The sequence below is a fragment of the Alligator mississippiensis genome, chromosome 2 (assembly GCF_030867095.1).
Source record: "Alligator mississippiensis isolate rAllMis1 chromosome 2, rAllMis1, whole genome shotgun sequence".
Lineage (NCBI taxonomy): Eukaryota > Metazoa > Chordata > Crocodylia > Alligatoridae > Alligator > Alligator mississippiensis.
Genome location: NC_081825.1, coordinates 291,710,618 through 291,728,377, shown reverse-complemented (window position 1 = coordinate 291,728,377; position 17,760 = coordinate 291,710,618). Strand labels below are relative to the sequence as shown.

Below are 17,760 nucleotides of genomic sequence, written 5' to 3'. Positions count from 1 at the left end.
GTTGTCTTTGCTTTGATCTGTCTTAGAACATACTGATATGTCGAGGCAAGTGGTTTTGATTTCCCTAGACGTTAAAATATTTCTGTAAAATAGTTGTGAGGGGCATTAAACAAAGCATGTGTAGTCAAATGATGCGAGCATGGGGCTGGACATTGGGACCCTTGAGTATATTCTTTCCCCATTCACTTTCTGTGTGACCCTAAATGAGTTTTCTGGACCAAATCATGGCTTATAGCCACCGGCCTGAATAGGCCAAGTGTGACCATCTTTCTCTGATAATCAATATTATCTGGACATGTGAATATGTGAGAATCTGTTGAACTCATGTCCTTATTTCTTCCTCCCTTTAGCTCTCTTGAAAATAGTGAATGTTATTTGCTGTATTGCATGCGAGTATTTGAAGCCCTCATCAGAAATAACCTAAATTCAAAGCAGTATTTTTTTATGATTAAAATCACAATAGATGGATTTAGTAGTAGGAGCCATTTGCTTTTAATGGCACCCATTCCATAAAACAGAAAAATAGGATCTACATTTCAATATGTTGGCATGAAATTGTTTGTTTTTCAGGACTTTTTCCATAAGCTCATCACCTATGTGCTTCTCATGCAAGCATGTTCCAAGAAGGTGACTCCATCTCTCTCAGAAAACAAAGAGAAATTCTTGAATGAGCTGGTGAAGGAAGTCAGATCACTGGAACAACAGGCTTCCCACTATGGTGTACACTTAGAGAGCTTACTAAAGGTAATGGGTTAAAATAAACTCTAAATAAAAATACAGGGAAAACTGCAACCCTTTGTACACTGGGAGTACTCTGGCTAGCAGTTCTCATGCCCATATCAGAATAAAGGCCCACTATCCATTCTCTGAGTACCTGAAGCTCATCCTTTCTCTTCACAATGTCCTGAAATAAAACTTCCAGTCCATCCCTCTAGCATGACCTGGGCTTCCTGTAATGTGTTAGTGATACCTCACAAGCACTCGGTGTAAGAGAAAATCCCATTGAGAAATACTAATAATACACTACAATGAAAAGAAATCAATTTTAAAAGACCAGTACCTTAAAAGGAGCATGAACATCATTTTCAAAGGGAAATCATGTGACACTGAAATCCTCAGTCTGAGGCCACAGCTCTAAAATTTCTCTTTGTTTAACTAAGATCACTGTCTCTACATGTTAAAGCATCAATGTTTTCATAGTGTGGTACAAGCTCAAGGATGAGAAGTACGCTTTATTAATAAACGCATGACTTTTTTTTAGGAGTGGACAGAATTTGACACAGATTATGCATCTTTCAACAAAGAGCTGGAGATGCTTACCTCTGCAATGCCTTCTGTGACCTTGGTGGAAGAAACAGAAGAAAGATTAATGGAAAGGATTTCCCTCCTCCAGGTATTTTTATTTATTTCTATTTAATTTGTTTCCTGTTGCAGGATTGTTATGCAGTGTATATCTGGTGCTGACATCCTCATGTCCCCCAAACAGGATCTTTGTCTTCTTTTTCCCTAGGTAGAAATGGTGGTTAATGCTCAAATATACACTTAACTGTGAAAATAAAGCATTTTTAACCTCTTTGATAGTAACTGAGAGGAGGACCATTTGTAGCCAACCAATTTCCATGAGTTTTTTTAAGGAGATAGTGCCCATAGTTCCTTCATAGAAAATCAGGGTTGGCAGGGACCTCAGGAAATCATCTAGTCCAACCCTCTGCTCAAAGCAGGATCATCCCCAACTAGATCATTCCAGCCAAAGCTTTGTCTAGCCAGGTCTTGAAAACCAATGACAAACTTCCAATGGTTTACTACCCTCCTAGTGAGAAAATTCTTCCTAATATCTAACCTAAATTTCCCTTTGCTGCAACTTGATACCGTTGTTCCTTGTTCTGTCGTCTGATACCACTGAGAAGAGCCTAGCTCCATCCTCTTTCAAACCCCACTTCAGGTAGTTGAAGGCTACTGTTAAATCCCCCCTCAGTCTTCTCTTCTCCAAACTAAATAAGTCCAGTTTCCTCAGTCTCTCCTCAGAAGTCATGTCTCCCAGCTCCCTCACCATGTTTGTTGCCCTCCGCTGGATTCTCTTCAATTTGTCCATAAAGTTTCTGGACACAGTCCTCCAGATGTGGCCTCACCAGTGCTGAATAGAGGGGAATAATCACTTCTCTTGACCTGCTGGCAACACACCTACCAATGCAGCCCAGGATGGCATTAGCTTTCTTTGCAACAAGGGCACACTGCTGGCTCATATTCAGCTTATTGTTCACTGTAACCCCCAGGTTCTTTTCTACACAGCTGCTGTACAGGCAGTCAGCTCCCAGCCTGTACCGGTGCATGGGATTGTTCTGTCCTAAGTGCAGGATTTTGCACTTGTCCTTGTTGAACCTCATGAGATTCCTTTTGGCCCAATCCTCCAATTTGTCTAGGTCACTCTGAATCCTAGCCCTACCCTCCAGCATAACAACTACTCCCCCCAAGCTTGGTGTCATCTGCAAACTTGCTGAGGGTGCACTCTGTGCCATCTTCTAGGTCATTGATGAACCATTGAACAAAACCAGCCCCAGGACCAACCCCTGGGACACTCCACTTGATACCAGCTGCCAACTAGACATCAAACCATTGATTAGTTCCCTCTGAGCCCAATGCTCCAGCCAGTTTTCTGTCCACCTTACAGTCCATTCATCCAACCTGTACTTCCTTAGCTTGTCTGTGAGAATGCTGTGGGAGACCATATCAAAAGCCTTGCTAAAATCAAGACAAGGTTCTTTGGGTAAATCTGATATCTTTTATTAGACCAACTCAGATAGTTGGAAAAATTCTTCTTCGCAAGCTTTCGGGTACAAATACCTTTCAACAGGCTGACAAAGCATCTGCAGCTGGTGTGTGCTCTTCCTGGATGGAATGAATAGTAAAGAAGCCAGAGGCTGGTATGCATGCAAGAAAGTCAGTCAGTGAAAATGTAAATTGAGGAGTCAATGGGTGAGAGAGGTTGGGGGGAGGGGGGAAGGGGAATGAATGTAGCTGGTAAATAGTGGAGAGTCAGATGTTAGGCAGGTTATAATGTGTCATAAATCCAATGTCTATATTCAGTCCATGATTTTTTGTATCCAGGAGGTTGCTGAAGTGAAGTTCATAGGCCCATCTGTGAAAGGTGTTTTGTAAATTCCCTTTGAGGATTAGAACTGAGAGATTGGAAAGAGAGAGTTGTTTTTGTGTGAGAAATGTGCTCACACAGGCAAAGCCATCCCTGGAAGGTGGGGAGGGGGTGAATTGGGGCGATCACCCCGGGCCTCCCGGTTTTGGAGGCCCTGTGGACACTGCAGTACAGACCCTGCTGCCACCACCAGCTTCTGCGGGTGGTTGCCACTCCCTTCCCTTCCCCCTCTCCCTCCTCCTCTGCCTCCCCCCACACCACTGGCTTCTGCAGGTGATCACCACCCCCACCCCTACCCTCCAGCCCCGCACAGGCTGATATGCCCCGGGCCCTGCACACCCCAGAAATGGCTCTACCCACAGGTAATTGTGTATTGTCTTTGATAGATTTTTGGTGTGTGTTCATTCTGGTGCACAGTTGTTGTTTGGTGTCTTCTGTGTATTTTTCATCAGGTCATTTGGTGCATTGGATGAGATATATATTACATTTCTGGAGGTGCAGGTATAAGATCCAGGAATGCTGATGGTTCTGTTGTGGGGTGTAGTAATTGTGGGGGTGGTGGAGATGTGTTGGCAGGTTTTACATTTCTTGTTATTTCTGGTCTGGATCCATTTGGTGTGTTTTGAGCTGTAGGAAGTTTGTTTAGCGAGGTTCGGTGCTTGTTTGAAGGCTAGACTGGGTGGTTTTGGAAAGAGCTCTTTAACAATTGGGTCTTTTCCTAGTATGGGTTGCAATTGTTTGAGGATTTTCCGTATAAGCTTCAGGAAGGGGTGATATGTCATAACCAGTGGTGTGTGATTCATGGGGGTTTTCCTTCTGTACCGCATGAATTTTTCACATGGTATCAAGGTGGCTCTTTCAAAAGTGTGATCTATCTCTCTGGAGGAGTGTCCTGGTTGAGTGAAAGCCTTTTTGAGATTTGTGAGGTGGTGATTACGGATGTTCTCCTCAGTACAAATTTGGTGGTATCTGAGGGCTTGGCTGTATATTACAGGTTTCTGTGTGTGTTTAGGGTGATTGCTGGTTCTGTGCAGATATGTATGTTGCTCTGTGGGTTTCTTGTATATTGTGGTCTGTATTACCATTCTGGACAGTGATCATCGTATCTAAAAAGGAGATGTTGGTGCTGGAGTACTCAAGAGACAGTCTGATAGAGGTGTGGTGAAAGTTGAATTTCTGATGGAAATCATTGCTAAAATCATAGATGCCAGGGTCAGAAGGGACCTCAACAGGTCATCAAGTCCGACCGCCCTGCATAGGCAGGAAAGAGCGCTGGGGTCAGATGACCCCAGCCAGATGCCTATCCAGCCTTCCCTTAAAGACCCCCAAGGTAGGGGAGAGCACCACCTCCCTTGGGAGCCCGTTCCAAATTTTAGCCACCCTTACGGTGAAGAAAAATGTACAGGACAAAGAGCAGAACAATTTACAGGACAAAGAACTGCCCAGGAGAGAAGTCAATAGTAACATCCTGTCTGGGCCTAAGTGATGTCTTACAGTGCAGAAAGGATTCATATTCAGATTGTGCCAAAGGCAAAATAGATACTATTTGAGTCAAGGATGCATAAGGCCTCTGACCTAAAGAGCTTACAAGATTCCCGAGGAGCTATATTTGTAAGGAAGAATGTCATCACAGTTTGAGAAACATGGACCCAACCCTGTGACCTTCATAGGACAACCCCACTGAAGTCGCTGGGAGCACTGATCTGAGTAGTAGCTTCTGCACTGAGCACATTTTTATAGGGTATGCTGAAACAGTCTATTGCAATTGTATGAAAACTCAAACAGAAAACTATTAAATATTTTTATTCACAAAATCAATGTATACCACATCCACTGGTCTCCCCATGTCCACAGAGCCAGTCGTCTCATCATAGAAGGGAATCAGGTTGGTCAGGCTGGTTGTTCCTAATCGCCTCCTTCTCCTCCAAGTGCTTAGAAATGGATTCCTTGAGAATCTGCTCCATTGATTTTTCCAGGGACTTAGGTGAGGCTGACTGATCTGTAGTTCCCTGGATCTTTCTTTTTCCCTTTCTTAAATATGGGCACTATGTTTGCCCTTCTCCAATCATCCGGGAGCAATCCTGATCACCATGAGTTTTCAAAGATGATGACCAGTGGCTCTGCAATCACATCAGCCAACACCCTCAGCACCCTTGGGTGCATCCCATCTGGCCATGTATGTCCTGCTTTTCTAAATAGTCCCTAGCCTGTTCTTTCACCGCTGAGCACTCAGGCCTGCTCACTTCCTCCCCAGACTGTGCTGCCCAGTGCAGTAGTCTGGGAGCTGACCTTGCCTGTGAAGACTGAGGAGAAAACGGCATTGAGCATGCCTTCAGGGCCAGGCCTTCAAATAAGAGCCTCATTTGAGACTGAGCAGTGCTCCATGTGGACAGTACTAAAGCATCCCTGAGAAACATGTACTCAAACTGCATGAGTCTTCATGGTAGCAGCATTCACTGTGCAGGACTCTGATGCCCTAGCTATGCACAGCGATTATAGGTCTGAGTCATCTCACACTTAAACCTGTGTAATTAAGGAATGGCTCTTAAATTGGTGGAGCCACACTGATATAAAACCCACAAGATGGGAGCATCAGATCAGTGTCTTGACATGCCCGAACCAGTCAGGGTGAAAATGCTATCAGGCTAATCAGTCTCTTCCCAAAGTCTGAAAATGATCAATTAAGTCCTTGAATTCTCTTTTCCAAGGATAACAGACTTTATGGGCTAGACATTGGATAACTTGCTTCAAGCTTTCAGGAAGTGGTGCGTTTCAAATGGGAAAATTACACCCCCTCATCGCCAAGGAGTTCAAATCCATCCATATCTTAGTTTCTGGCTGGTTTTGAGTCAGTTGCCACTTCAACTGAACAGCTCCATATAAGTAATCTTGGATCTCTTTGCTACCCTTTTTGCTTTCCCCTATTTGAAGTATAGAGTTTATAAACGCCGTACTGGACTCCAGAGTGACAAAGGTAGATCCCCCACAAGATGTACTTCTTCTAAGGTCCCCTTTACATGTACAGGTAAAGGTGTGATGGGATCTAATGTGTGATCTACACGATTGTCTCTCCTGCCATGCCACTCGTGCAAAGCAGAAGGCGGGATTGTGGGATCCCACACTAGATCCCATTGCGCCTTATTGCCAGTGCAGGGGGAGTCCCTCAAATGAGGGGCTCCTAGCTACCAAGGCGCGCTATGCACCCTCAGGACTGGGAATCGCAGCAGCCCCCGAAGCTTGGGGCTTTCACGCTGGGCATGGTGCACCCCTGTGGGTAGGAGCCCTGTCATCTTACAGGGCTTCCAGCCTCAGGGGAGACCTTGCTGCATGTGCAGATGAAACTTGATAGCAACTGGCTATACATTAGTACATATTTTTGAGGTCTAACTTTATAGCTAGTTGGACCTTTTTATTGTGTGCTAAGTATTTTGCACATGTAGCTGGTCTCCAAGTAATTGCAGTTACCCAGGTAATTGCATAATACCTGTAACATGTAGAGGGGGGCCTGAGGTTATGGGCCTACAAACAAGCTACTGTGAAGCAATGAGGGTGTGAACTTGAAAGTGAATAAGCATCCAGTATGCCTATATGCATGCTCTTACCCTTGGTAGAGTAGGTCCACGAGCCAGTACCCGTGAGACTATACTCAAAAGTCCCCAACTCAGTGAGGATTCCTGATTCACACTTAAGTTACCCAGTTTTTAATCCATGTTGATCTTGTGTTGTTCTGTTTTCTTAACTAAAATGTCATGTGGCACAAAGTTAAATGCCTTACGGAGGTCTGTTGTATTACATCAGTACTATTAACCTTTTATCAATCAAACTTGTAATCTTATCAGAAGGAAATCTCTCACCCTTCTTGTCTGCATTATGTTTTCATTTCTTTGTTGTTTGATTGGGTGCATGTTTGTTTTAATGCAGATATAATTCTTTAATGGCCCAACTATTTTAGGTATAACAAGGAGTGTTGTTTTTTTCTCATGCCTGTATATGTTTAGTGTCTTTGTAGAAATCCATACTATCCATCCATAGGGTAAATAAATGGCTGTAAGAATATGCCGCTCAGTGAGAGCAAACATGGTTGGATTTTCTTGAATATCTCTGATGAATACGGGTGGCAGAAACTCTCAGTATGTTTTGTGATAGGAATTCTGTTTCATGCAGTGGAGCTGTTGTGGTATTTTCATAAAGATAATATGGAATAAAACTTATGCTTACCACTGTTCATTTACAGAGAATAGAAGCAATGCCAGTTGTGAGACTAATGTATATTTTAGTCTGCCTATTTCTCATTTTAAAAATATGTTGTTTTGCAAACTGTTTATTCTCTGCTTAGCAAATCAAACGAAACATTGATGAAAAACATGCCAGACTCTACCAGATGGTGAAAGAAGGGAAGAAGTTGAAGACTGTGGTGAGCTGCTCTGAATTAGCGAGCCAGATTGTGAAGCTAGAAGAACAGTGGCTGTCCTTAACTAAAAGAGTTGGCCAGGAACTACACCGACTTCAAACCTTACTCAAACTTTTGGTCAGGTAGGTTGTTATTTCAGGAGCAATTGCAGTTAGGAGCTGTTACATATGAGTTCTCACAAAATGTATCACAAATTCTTCTTTACTCCTATTTGCTTAATCATCATAATAAAACTGCATGGGTAAATGAAAATCTAATGATGTCAGAAGTATCAAGTTCTTTTAAAAAAGGGCAGCAGCTTCTCCCATGAAACAGGGCAATGGGAGGAGAGACTTCAGTTACAGCACACCTGAGCACAGCACAGGCTCGTGTGACCTGTAAGTGGCAGCAGGCACTTTCTGCTGGAAAGGTGGGCAATTCTGAGAGGAGAGAAGATTACAGACATTATTAAGAGATCTAATTGTTTCTAGTCTGTTAACCTGTTTTACTTTGTTTCCATAGCTACAACAGAGAATCAGAGGAGTTAACCAAATGGTTGGAATCTGCTCAACAGAAAATGCAGTTTTGGAAGGAGCAGTCTCTCGATGTGTCACAGGACCTTCCTACTGTCAGAAACAATATAGACAGCTTATTTGTAAGTCACTAATCCTGAGATGCTTTTATGGGAGGTGGTGATTTCCAAGAGAACAGCCATGCAGAGGTCTGCTCCGGGCTGTTCTTATACAGACCCCAGCCCAAAATCTGCCAGTGGGGTAAGCCAGGCGTTAGGGGGTTGCACTCCACTATGTCAGAGAGGAACTTGTCTTTTAGACCTGCTCATTGGGAGTTGGAGACTGGGCTGCTTTGAAACAGAGAGATCTGACTATCCTGATAGATAAAAGGGAATCTGATTGTCATCCCTGAAAGGTGTCTGTATGTCACAGGAGATCTCTCAAGTCACTGCAGTTCCAACCTAAGAAGGAAGTGTCAAATGAAAGTGGGCCCTGCTGGGTGAAGGAGGGTTTATTTGGCAGAAAGAGGTCCCTGTAGGCAGACAAAGCAGGAAGAGCTGGGTTGGCATCAGTGTGTTATGCTTTTTCTTGAGTATTTTGAAACTCATCTGGTTTCAAGTTTGCATCAACCCAGGTGAATTTTACTAAGTGTCAGTGTGACCGGAACGGTAAGCTGTTCGGTCAGTCCCTCCTGTGACTGAAAACCCAGTGGTGTTTTTGTTTAAAAAAGAAAATCTCACTTTTAACCTTTTTGTATCTCAGGCATTCTCAAAGGAAGTAGATGAAAAATCTTCCTTGAAATCCTCAGTCCTGAGCGCTGGCAACCAGCTCCTTCATGTGAAACAGGCCGATGTTGCAGCACTTAGATCATCTTTAGCAAACTTTGAGCAAAAATGGGCTGAACTGATCACTCAGCTCCCAACCATCCAGGAAAAGTTTCACCAGGTAAGGAACAAATGTTGCACCATTTCTTAGTTTGAACCTTAGCTTCAGGAATAATTATTTTTAAAACTTTATTGCTGGAACTCTGCTGAATGTTGCATAATGAATGCCAAGCACTGTTCTCTTTAGGGCTTAATTACCCAGGTGTCTCACTTCTGGAACATCCTTGATATTATTATACTAAGGCTTAATTATTGCTGTATGTCAGCCTAGGTAATTGTGCTTATGTCCATCATTCTCATATTTTGTAGAAAGGTTAGCTTTCAGAGGCAGTAGTTACCTTGTTCCCAAAACTCAGGCTTCCACATTTCTTGTTTTGAGATTACTAGATTTTGAACAGCAGGGCTTATCTGCAAATTCATACCTAGATAATTATAATAGGGGAGGCCTTTTAAAGATGTCATCTTCCTTGATATTTCTAGCAAGTTTAAGTACAGACCCTTCATTATATTCTTTATCTCCAGCTCCAGATGGAAAAGCTTCCATCTCGTAAAGCCATCACTGAACTAATGGTCTGGATGAACCAAGTGAAACAGCAAAGAGAAGACGAGCCTGCAGTAAATTCACAAAGTGAATCATCCGAAGTCAGAAGCCTTCTCCAGAAGTACAAGGTAAATATGAGGATAGAAGAAGAGGTCTCACACCCCAGCAATGGGTACAAGCCAAGACCTTTCTCTCATGCAGCCGCCCACTTGGCGAGGACTTCTCGTATACAAAGTTACCTCCTCATCACCCCCTTTCAGATCCCTCTCTAAAGCTCTCCTTTGCTGGATGCCTACAGGAAACTTGCCAACAGGTTAAGCCTCTGATGTGCTGTAACTCCTGCGTATCCTGCTAACCACTATTGGGGAGGGGTGGGGGTTGTGCTCCCCTTTCTGCCTGTTTCCTTCTGTATCTCTGTTGTCTTTTAATCTCCATGGAAGAGAGAGTTTTTTTTGTTGTGCAGCACCTAACATGGAGTCCTACTTTATAACAGTGGCCCTGAGGCACTAATACAAATAATTATATTAGCAACAAAAGCCAGGATAGAATAGCTGCTTGTTTAAAGGTGCCTTCAAGGTGAGATCAAAGCTCATAGGGGATAGATCACTCTAAAGAGATTTGGTTCGATTCTCTCCCTGTATAGCATGTGCTCCTGCCACTGTTGGAGACAGGAGGCTGGGCTAGAGGGACCATTGGCCTGACCCAGTATGACACTTCTTATGTTCTTATGGTCATTGGTATACTTGGGAAGTTTAATCCTTTAGCTGCAGAGATACTGCTGTCTTTCCTGTGAGCATTTCAGGATCAGTTTCTTGATTGTGATCATATTTAAAACCTAGGAGCCCTGGGTCACAGAACCGTCCACAGCCTTATCTTTGCAGTGAGGGCTCCAGAATTTGTAAGCCAGATAAGGTTAGCGATAGTCCTGTATCCCTCCCTGTAGGGCATGCATTCCCAAAGGGATGGAGACATGAGTCAGTACCTGTATAACAGTATCTCCTGCTGCCCTCAGGCAGGACTGTACTGTATATGAGTTTCAAAAACTGTGGTTATGAGCGAGACAGTCTGTTCTCTTTTGCCCATATGCTTTCCTCTTGTCAAAGAAAATAAGTGGCGCTTCCTAAATTCAGTTAATATTTACAGTGGGGTAGAATCTTCTTCTCTGGAAAGATTTGTGTGAGTGAAGACAAAGGAGCAGCCCTAACATTTCTTCCTCAGCACGGGTATAAGATATCTAATGTATAAGTGAGGGATCCAATGTCATTTTTGCTGCTGTAGTCGTGCAGATGAGGCAAGAAAGTATGGAGCTGGGGAAAGCATCATCCCATCTTATCCTTCCTGGGCAGCATTAGCAGGGCAATGTGGTTTTGTGGGGAGAGCACTGGATTGGGGCTTGAGACTCACACATTTTATTATTTTCTCTGCCTGCTGGATGACCTTGGAGCAAGTTGCTGCTTCTTTCTGTGCTTTGCTTTCTCCACCTGTGAAATTGGTACAATTTTTAGTGCCCTTTTTTGTGAAGCTCTCTGAGCACTAGGGATGAAGAGCATTTTAGAGGAGATAGGCAATAATGTGAGGAGAAATGAGGGATGACTTAAGGTCACTCCTAACTTGAGACTTGCACGAAATGTGCTGTGCTGTGGTTCCAAATTTAAAAACTCACTAAATGCCTCAAGATTGCTCCCTTATTCGGCAGGTACTGGGATTTATCATATTAAAATGGCTGCCTTGTCTGCTTTTCAGGAATACTTGATGGAAATGAACTTTAAACAGTGGATGGTGGATTTCGTTAACCAGTCACTATTGCAGACGAGCACCTGCAATGTGGAAAGCAAACGCTATGAAAGGACGGAGTTTGCAGAGTGCTTAGGGGAGATGAACTTGCTGTGGCATAGGCTACAAGGCTCTCTGAAGAGAAAGGTCTGTTTGCATACCATAGCTTTTTGTCTCCTATGGTTTTGATCAGATGTTGTAGTGCTCTGTACTTCCACAAAAAAATTATTCCCGGGTTGCAAAGTACTTGCACATACGTTAAGTCTCTTAACCCTCCTGTGAGATGCAATGGATAAGTGTTAGCAAACCCACGTAGTTAGGTCCTAGTCAGTTCGCAGTTTTGCAGATTTCATGGAAATCGTGAAATCGTGCAATGTCTACAAAATCCACCACCAAAAAAAAAAACTTACTAAAAATAAAATGCTGGTTCCCCAGTGGGAGCCAGAGATCCTCATGGCTGCTGCAGCCCGGAAGCACGGCCATCTGGGGAAGGAGGGGGGCAGGCACCGCTGGCACAAAGGGAAGCAACCAAGATAGCAGTGGCAGTCCTTCTCCCCTCCTCCCCCCCATTCCTTGCCGCATGATTGCCTGTCATGCAGCCCTGCCCCCTCCATCAACCCTTGGCGAGGGGTGGGACCACATGACGGGCAGCCCTCTTGACCAATCAGCAGTGAGGGGCCGAGCTACCAGGACCCCTCAGCCAATCAAAGGTGTTGGAGGTGGCACTGCGATAAGCCTGCAAAAAGGTGGCTGGCCTCATGATCTTCCCACGATTTTCCACCTCCCTCTTCGATTTTGATAGGTCCCTACATATAGGAGGAGTGGGTATGACTAGGAAATCGAGAGAAGATTGACGGTGACTATCAGGAACCAAAGGATCACGATGGTGAGGTTAGGTGATTGGATGGGGCTTCATTAGTCAGAACATTTACAATTCAGTGAGAGAAAATACAATGCAATATATGGACAGGAACAGTCCTCCACCAGCAAGTAGACGGCCAAAACCCACTCAGCAGCCACAGGGTAGCCAATGATGTTTAAATGGAGGAAAACTCCTGTGCCTATTATAGATCGTGTTTAAACAAGGGGGAAGATGCCGGTTTCTCTCTCCACCTTTTGTATTGAACATTGTCATTGAGTCAGAAAGGAACTTAAAGGTCATCCAGTCCAATGCACTGCACAGATGAAGGATTCGCTACTCCTAAACTACCCCATCCAGCCTCTTTCCAAAAACCTCCAGTGAAGGAGCTTCCACGGCTCCTCTGAGCAGCTTTGTTCCAATGTCCCACTTCTCTGACAGTCGAGAAGCTTTCCTAAGACTTAATCTATAACTGCTCGACTGCAGTTTAAGCCCCCTGCTTTGTGTCCTGCCATCCGCAGTGAGGGAAAGTGGTTGTTCTTCTGTATGTCTTCCATTCAAATATTTGAAAACTGCTATCATGTCCCCTGCTTCAGGCTAATCATACCTAGCTCTGAAGCATTCATTCTTTCAGACACAATATTACTAGAATAAATATCCTCCCCCTTATTAGATCCTGTGTATGGCTGTATCCTGTCCTGAGCTTTAGTAAGCTGGAGAAGCCACCCTTCTTGAATTTGCAACTAAAACAGGATGTTAAAACTTCAACAGACTTTCCATACAGCATAACCCATGCTCACTGAGCGTTCCTGCTGGGAGGTTTCCTGATAGAAAAATCAGTTCCTACAAAATTTAAACTTTCCACAGGAAATTTTTCAGTTTTGGTGAAAAATGTTAACTCCTCTCCCCTCCCTGATCAGTCCCTTCTAGACTCCATGGCACTATGGGATGCCTCCAGGCAAGGAGCTGGGCTCTTTAGCTTCTCAGCAGCTGCCTGGAAGCCTGATAGGGACTCGGGGGGCTGGGCTCTGTGGAAACCTGCCTGGATGGTTCTTGGGGATACCTGGGCCCCTGGCTTCATGACCAGCAGGAGCCCACATTTTTTTTGTCCATTGACTTTCCAAACGTAGCAGTTTCCTGCCAGGGAGGTGGGCAGTCTGTCAGACCAGAGAGTCTCTGCACCTGCCTGCCAGGTAGACAGCCACAAAATGGAACAGTCCCATTTCAATCTTCCCAAACCGAAATTTCTGAGCCTTGCCCTCCTGCCACATTTGCAAAGTTGTTGTAGTTCCCATTCATACTGGTGTGGAGGAAAAAAACCTTCAGAATACGATTATTTCTCATGGAGGAGAAAATCCCATTACTGCCATCTCAAGGTATAGCTAACTTCAAGTGAAATGTTTTAATCCTGTAATTTACAGATACAGGAATTGGAGCATATTCTGGAGATCATCACTGAGAATGAAAACAAAGCCCAAACCCTGAGTAGCTGGCTGGAAGCTCAAGGCGAAAGGCTGAAATCTTTGCAAAAACCAGCAAGTCTAATCTCAGCACAGGACACACTGGACGACTGCAAGGTGAAAGATGTTCCTTATGCTGCAATCATTATAATTAATGCTTCTGAGCTTTTATACATCTTACACGTATTTAAAAAAAAACCTGAAGAAGCCTGCCATCATTATGCAGGATATCACCAAAATAAGAAGTTCAAGGAGATAAGGAACCAAACCTTCCACTGCTGTAAATCAATATGATGCTGATTTACCCCTCCTGGAATCTGGCCCCAGATGTATTATGGCTCTGTTGTTTTCTGAACTGGTTTATCCTTTGGATAATTGGCACCAGCACAGCAGTTTTCAGTATTTTAATTATTTTATTTTTGAGTTTCTTCCAAAAAAATAGTTCATTGCACAATGCTAGGAAAAGTCATTTGCTCAATTTGTGTAGAATGGCTTGGTGGTAATTGGGTGACTGCGTGGAGTCTTGCTATGCTTTTGCATTGTCGTGCTGTCATGCCACACACGCAGGATATATCAGGTATTTACCAAAGGACAGCTCCATCAAAATAAGACGTTAGCCCCCATTACTCTGACAATATTCAGCTGAATCTTCGTCTTCTCTTTTCTTGCGTGGAAATGTTTGATCCTTTTATTACCATGGTTACTCATCTCTCTCCTATGGTATCTTGCTACTGTTCCCCTGCAGTGCCCGTATTAATGCTGAGTTGCTCGTTTATCCGTAGCTTCTCTGAAATGTATTGGGAGAAGAATGTGCCCACTAGTAAGATGCTTGGGGTGTCTCTAAAGTAGCACACCTGCCTGCAGCAACATGGAATTCTGAAATTTAGGTGACAAAAAGTACTTCATTAAGTTAATTTACTCCTTTCAAAATAGATGCAGTGTTTTGAATATTTGAATTTTTAAGGGTTCTTAAGCTTTTGTACATCAATAACAGAAGATGAGGGCTAGCTCAGAGGGCAGCATTTTAAAGATACTGTCCTGCCTGAACACAGAAGCAGGCACATGTAGATGTCATTGCACTATATGGCTTGAGCAGAGCTTTCCTGAATAGATTGGAATCCCCTTAATCATACTGGGGAGCAGTTAGTCCCACAAGTCATCCCAGTTTATTGCAGTCTCAAGTCTTTATGGTAGTAATTTCTTACTGTTGTGAGTATAAGGGGCTGGCCATCTTTCTCTAAACAAGTAAGGGGATGGCCATCTCACCCTAAACAAGATTCAGGGATCTAGCCAAGTTATACTTGAAAGGTGAAGGGGGAAGTGGCTTAAAGAAATACCTTTTATGTTTTTCAGTTCTGGTTCAGTCACTCTAGGTCACTTGTTTTGTCATCCTCCATAAATCAGAGCATCCTCAGAACTGTTCTAACCTATGTCCACTGGAAATAACTTCATTATAGCCAGTTGGATGCCACAGATTCTCTATACGCCAAGGTGCTCTGACTGTACCCATCCTCCGTTTAACAAGAGGGGAAGAGGTGGAAGGACTGAGAGCTGACACGCCAGTGGAGTCTTCTACTGCTCTGCTGGGAAGACTACGAAGGAGCTAGCGTAGTACTCAGCCCTCGAGTCCTAGGCCCATTATAAATGCGGGGTGCCGCGGTTCATGCCGCAGTGCAGTGCAGTGTCTCGTGTTCTGCCTGTAAGAGATGGCCTAGTTCCTCATGTCCTGGCAAACTTGTTTGTGGAGGAACACAGCTGTTCTTATAATCAGTAAAATGACCCAGGCTCAAGCTGTGACTAAAATAAAGTTTGCTGTGCTTTTTCTCCCTTTAGGAACTAGAAAATCAGCTGGGCATTAAATCCAAAGCTCTCGATGAGCTAGAACAGAATTGCCTGGCTTTGGAGACTAGCGAAAAACAAACCCTGGCAGATACGGCTGCCAGAATGGATCAGCTGTATGAAAGGAAGAACAAAATCATCAATCAGGTAGGCAGACGTGTTCTGCATTTATATTTCTTTCTAGAATTCAGCCTTAGTGCTGATGTTGCTGACCTTCTCCAGGGAGGTCCTGTATTTGTGAGCAGTGCATTGGCAACTTCATAGTAAAGAACTCTCCATTCTTTGTCATCTCAAGCGTGTCCTCTCTATGTAACATCATGTGCAGTGCTATTTTTTTTCCTACTAGAAATGTGGCCTAGTTAGGACTGTTTATACCACTGGGTGGCAAGTCCCAGCACTGACATGTTTTGAGCACCTGTGCCCACAGGTACTTTCTGTACCTAGAAGGCTGCCAGTGAGCTTCTAAGGGGCATTGCTCTGTGCTTGCTCTTGAGCCCTTGTTCTCTGGCTCATCTGGGAACAGCTGTGGGGATAAGCTTGGAGCAGCCTCCCAGACACTCTCAGGTGTGGAGCCTGCCTGCATGGCTGTGGGGACATGTTCAAGTTCATCGGTGCTAGGACTTGTCACCACCCTGGTGGAGCCAAGCCCCAACAGCCAGATTTTGACCTGAGGTACAGCCCTAAACATGTGGTGGTATTTATCCACGCCAAGCCTAGAGTAATCTCAAGCATTATGACTTGCATGCTTGCCAGAGGCACAGCTTCATCCCTGCATTCTCCTTGTTCCTTGGGGGGTAGTAACTTGGTTGCTGTTGGTTCAGCAGTAAATTGTCTCTCTTATACTATCATGGCTCAGATACCTAGCCAGATTAGAACCAAAGACCTCCACATTCCCCACATCATCCCTATGCTTCTCACCTGGTCCAGGTAAGGAGCTAACAGGTGACTAGAGCTGTTTATTCCTATATACCAAAACCTACAAGACAAGGAGCCAATGGGTGGAAAGACTGGGGATGTGTCCTTATTATCGTGTCCTGTATTACGTGAATGTGTAGTCAATCCGAATATAGCCCTTAATCTTGGAAGGTGAGAACCTGCCATGGGGGCATTCTTCTTGCAGAAAAATAACTCTAGAATAGGTCCCTGGTTTTGCTCTGGTGATACTGTCAAAGAGATCATGACAAATTAAAACCTTAAAACCTGATTATGACAAAATAACTGTAATAGTGAAAAGGGGCACAAGGAAGACAAAGAGGAAACCTGTTGCCTTGCACCCTGCAGAGCTCAAGTACCAAGTGAGATTCCCAAAGTTCCTCCAGCGCCTGATGAATAGGAGTCCTAGGTTTTGTTCCTATGTAATCTGCATCATTGTGGTACAATAGTAAAGGCCTCACAGCTCTCCAGAGTACTGTTATTTTATTAGAAGCCTGCTCTATCAAAACAGTTTCTGTTGATTTGTGTCTAAAAGTGAATGAAATTGCCAGATCTGTCTGTTTCCCAAGGAGACTGAGCTCCTAATTGCTACAGCATTTTATCTGCTAGTTTGCACACTGATATTGGCTGCAAAGAATCACAGCAATATATTTCTGTATATTTTCACCTTGCCAGGGGCTCTGGAGTTGTAGCTGCCAAGGCAGATTGAATTTTAAACTAATTATTATATCCAAGATACCGCGTGCGCTCAACATGGACCCTCCACTATCACTTGTTAAGTAGGAGAATATATTAGTCAACTCCTTTCACATTACTATTGAGTGTGCATGAAAACTTAAGATATTTTAATGAAAATATTTTTTTAATGAAATTGCCCAGGAAGTAGTTACAGTGCGAAGACTTTATAAGATGGGAGGAATCCATTTCTAAGTAAAAATCATTTGTTTGCAGGTGGCACAGTTAAAGACTTCAATCCACTCAGTATTACAGCAGTGGAGAACCTATGACGAAGCCTATGAAAATGTTAACCTGATGACAATCAGATGTTTGTACTGCATAGAACATTCCAAATCCTCCGTAATATCGTTAGAAGCTTTGAAAAACCAGGTGGAAACTCTCCAGGTAAATCTGCTGAAGACAGAGTGGTTGTATAGCACAAACATTGACAAAATCAGTAAGCTCCCTCTCCAGAATATATTGGCTCAGAGCCTCACTGTGGATCTAGCTAAAAGCCTATTGAAGTCAATGACTAAGTCTAAATCCTTGCTTATGCGCATGTAGGGTGGCCATCATAGAAGACATTCCTGTTTTCTGCTACTCTGTTCTCTATTGATTCAAAACCAGACGCCTTTATGTCCTCTATTTTTCTGTTCAAGAGAAGAATAGAGGACATAAAGGCATCTGGTTTCGTATCAATAGAG

At 43.7% G+C, this 17,760-nt stretch overlaps 1 protein-coding gene across 6 annotated transcripts in view; it reads left to right on the top strand.

Moving 5' to 3' along the window:
* The window catches only part of SYNE2 (spectrin repeat containing nuclear envelope protein 2), a 287,230-nt gene that overhangs the window by 199,242 nt on the left and 70,228 nt on the right, over nucleotides 1-17,760 (top strand). For all 6 annotated transcript variants that reach the window (XM_059723316.1, XM_059723319.1, XM_059723320.1 and 3 more), the window contains 10 exons: nucleotides 571-744; nucleotides 1,262-1,393; nucleotides 7,485-7,681; nucleotides 8,061-8,193; nucleotides 8,813-8,995; nucleotides 9,457-9,603; nucleotides 11,219-11,395; nucleotides 13,529-13,684; nucleotides 15,401-15,553; nucleotides 17,291-17,461. In XM_059723316.1, coding sequence (XP_059579299.1) covers nucleotides 571-744; nucleotides 1,262-1,393; nucleotides 7,485-7,681; nucleotides 8,061-8,193; nucleotides 8,813-8,995; nucleotides 9,457-9,603; nucleotides 11,219-11,395; nucleotides 13,529-13,684; nucleotides 15,401-15,553; nucleotides 17,291-17,461 — 1,623 coding nt within the window. The remainder of the gene's footprint in view (nucleotides 1-570; nucleotides 745-1,261; nucleotides 1,394-7,484; nucleotides 7,682-8,060; nucleotides 8,194-8,812; nucleotides 8,996-9,456; nucleotides 9,604-11,218; nucleotides 11,396-13,528; nucleotides 13,685-15,400; nucleotides 15,554-17,290; nucleotides 17,462-17,760) is intronic.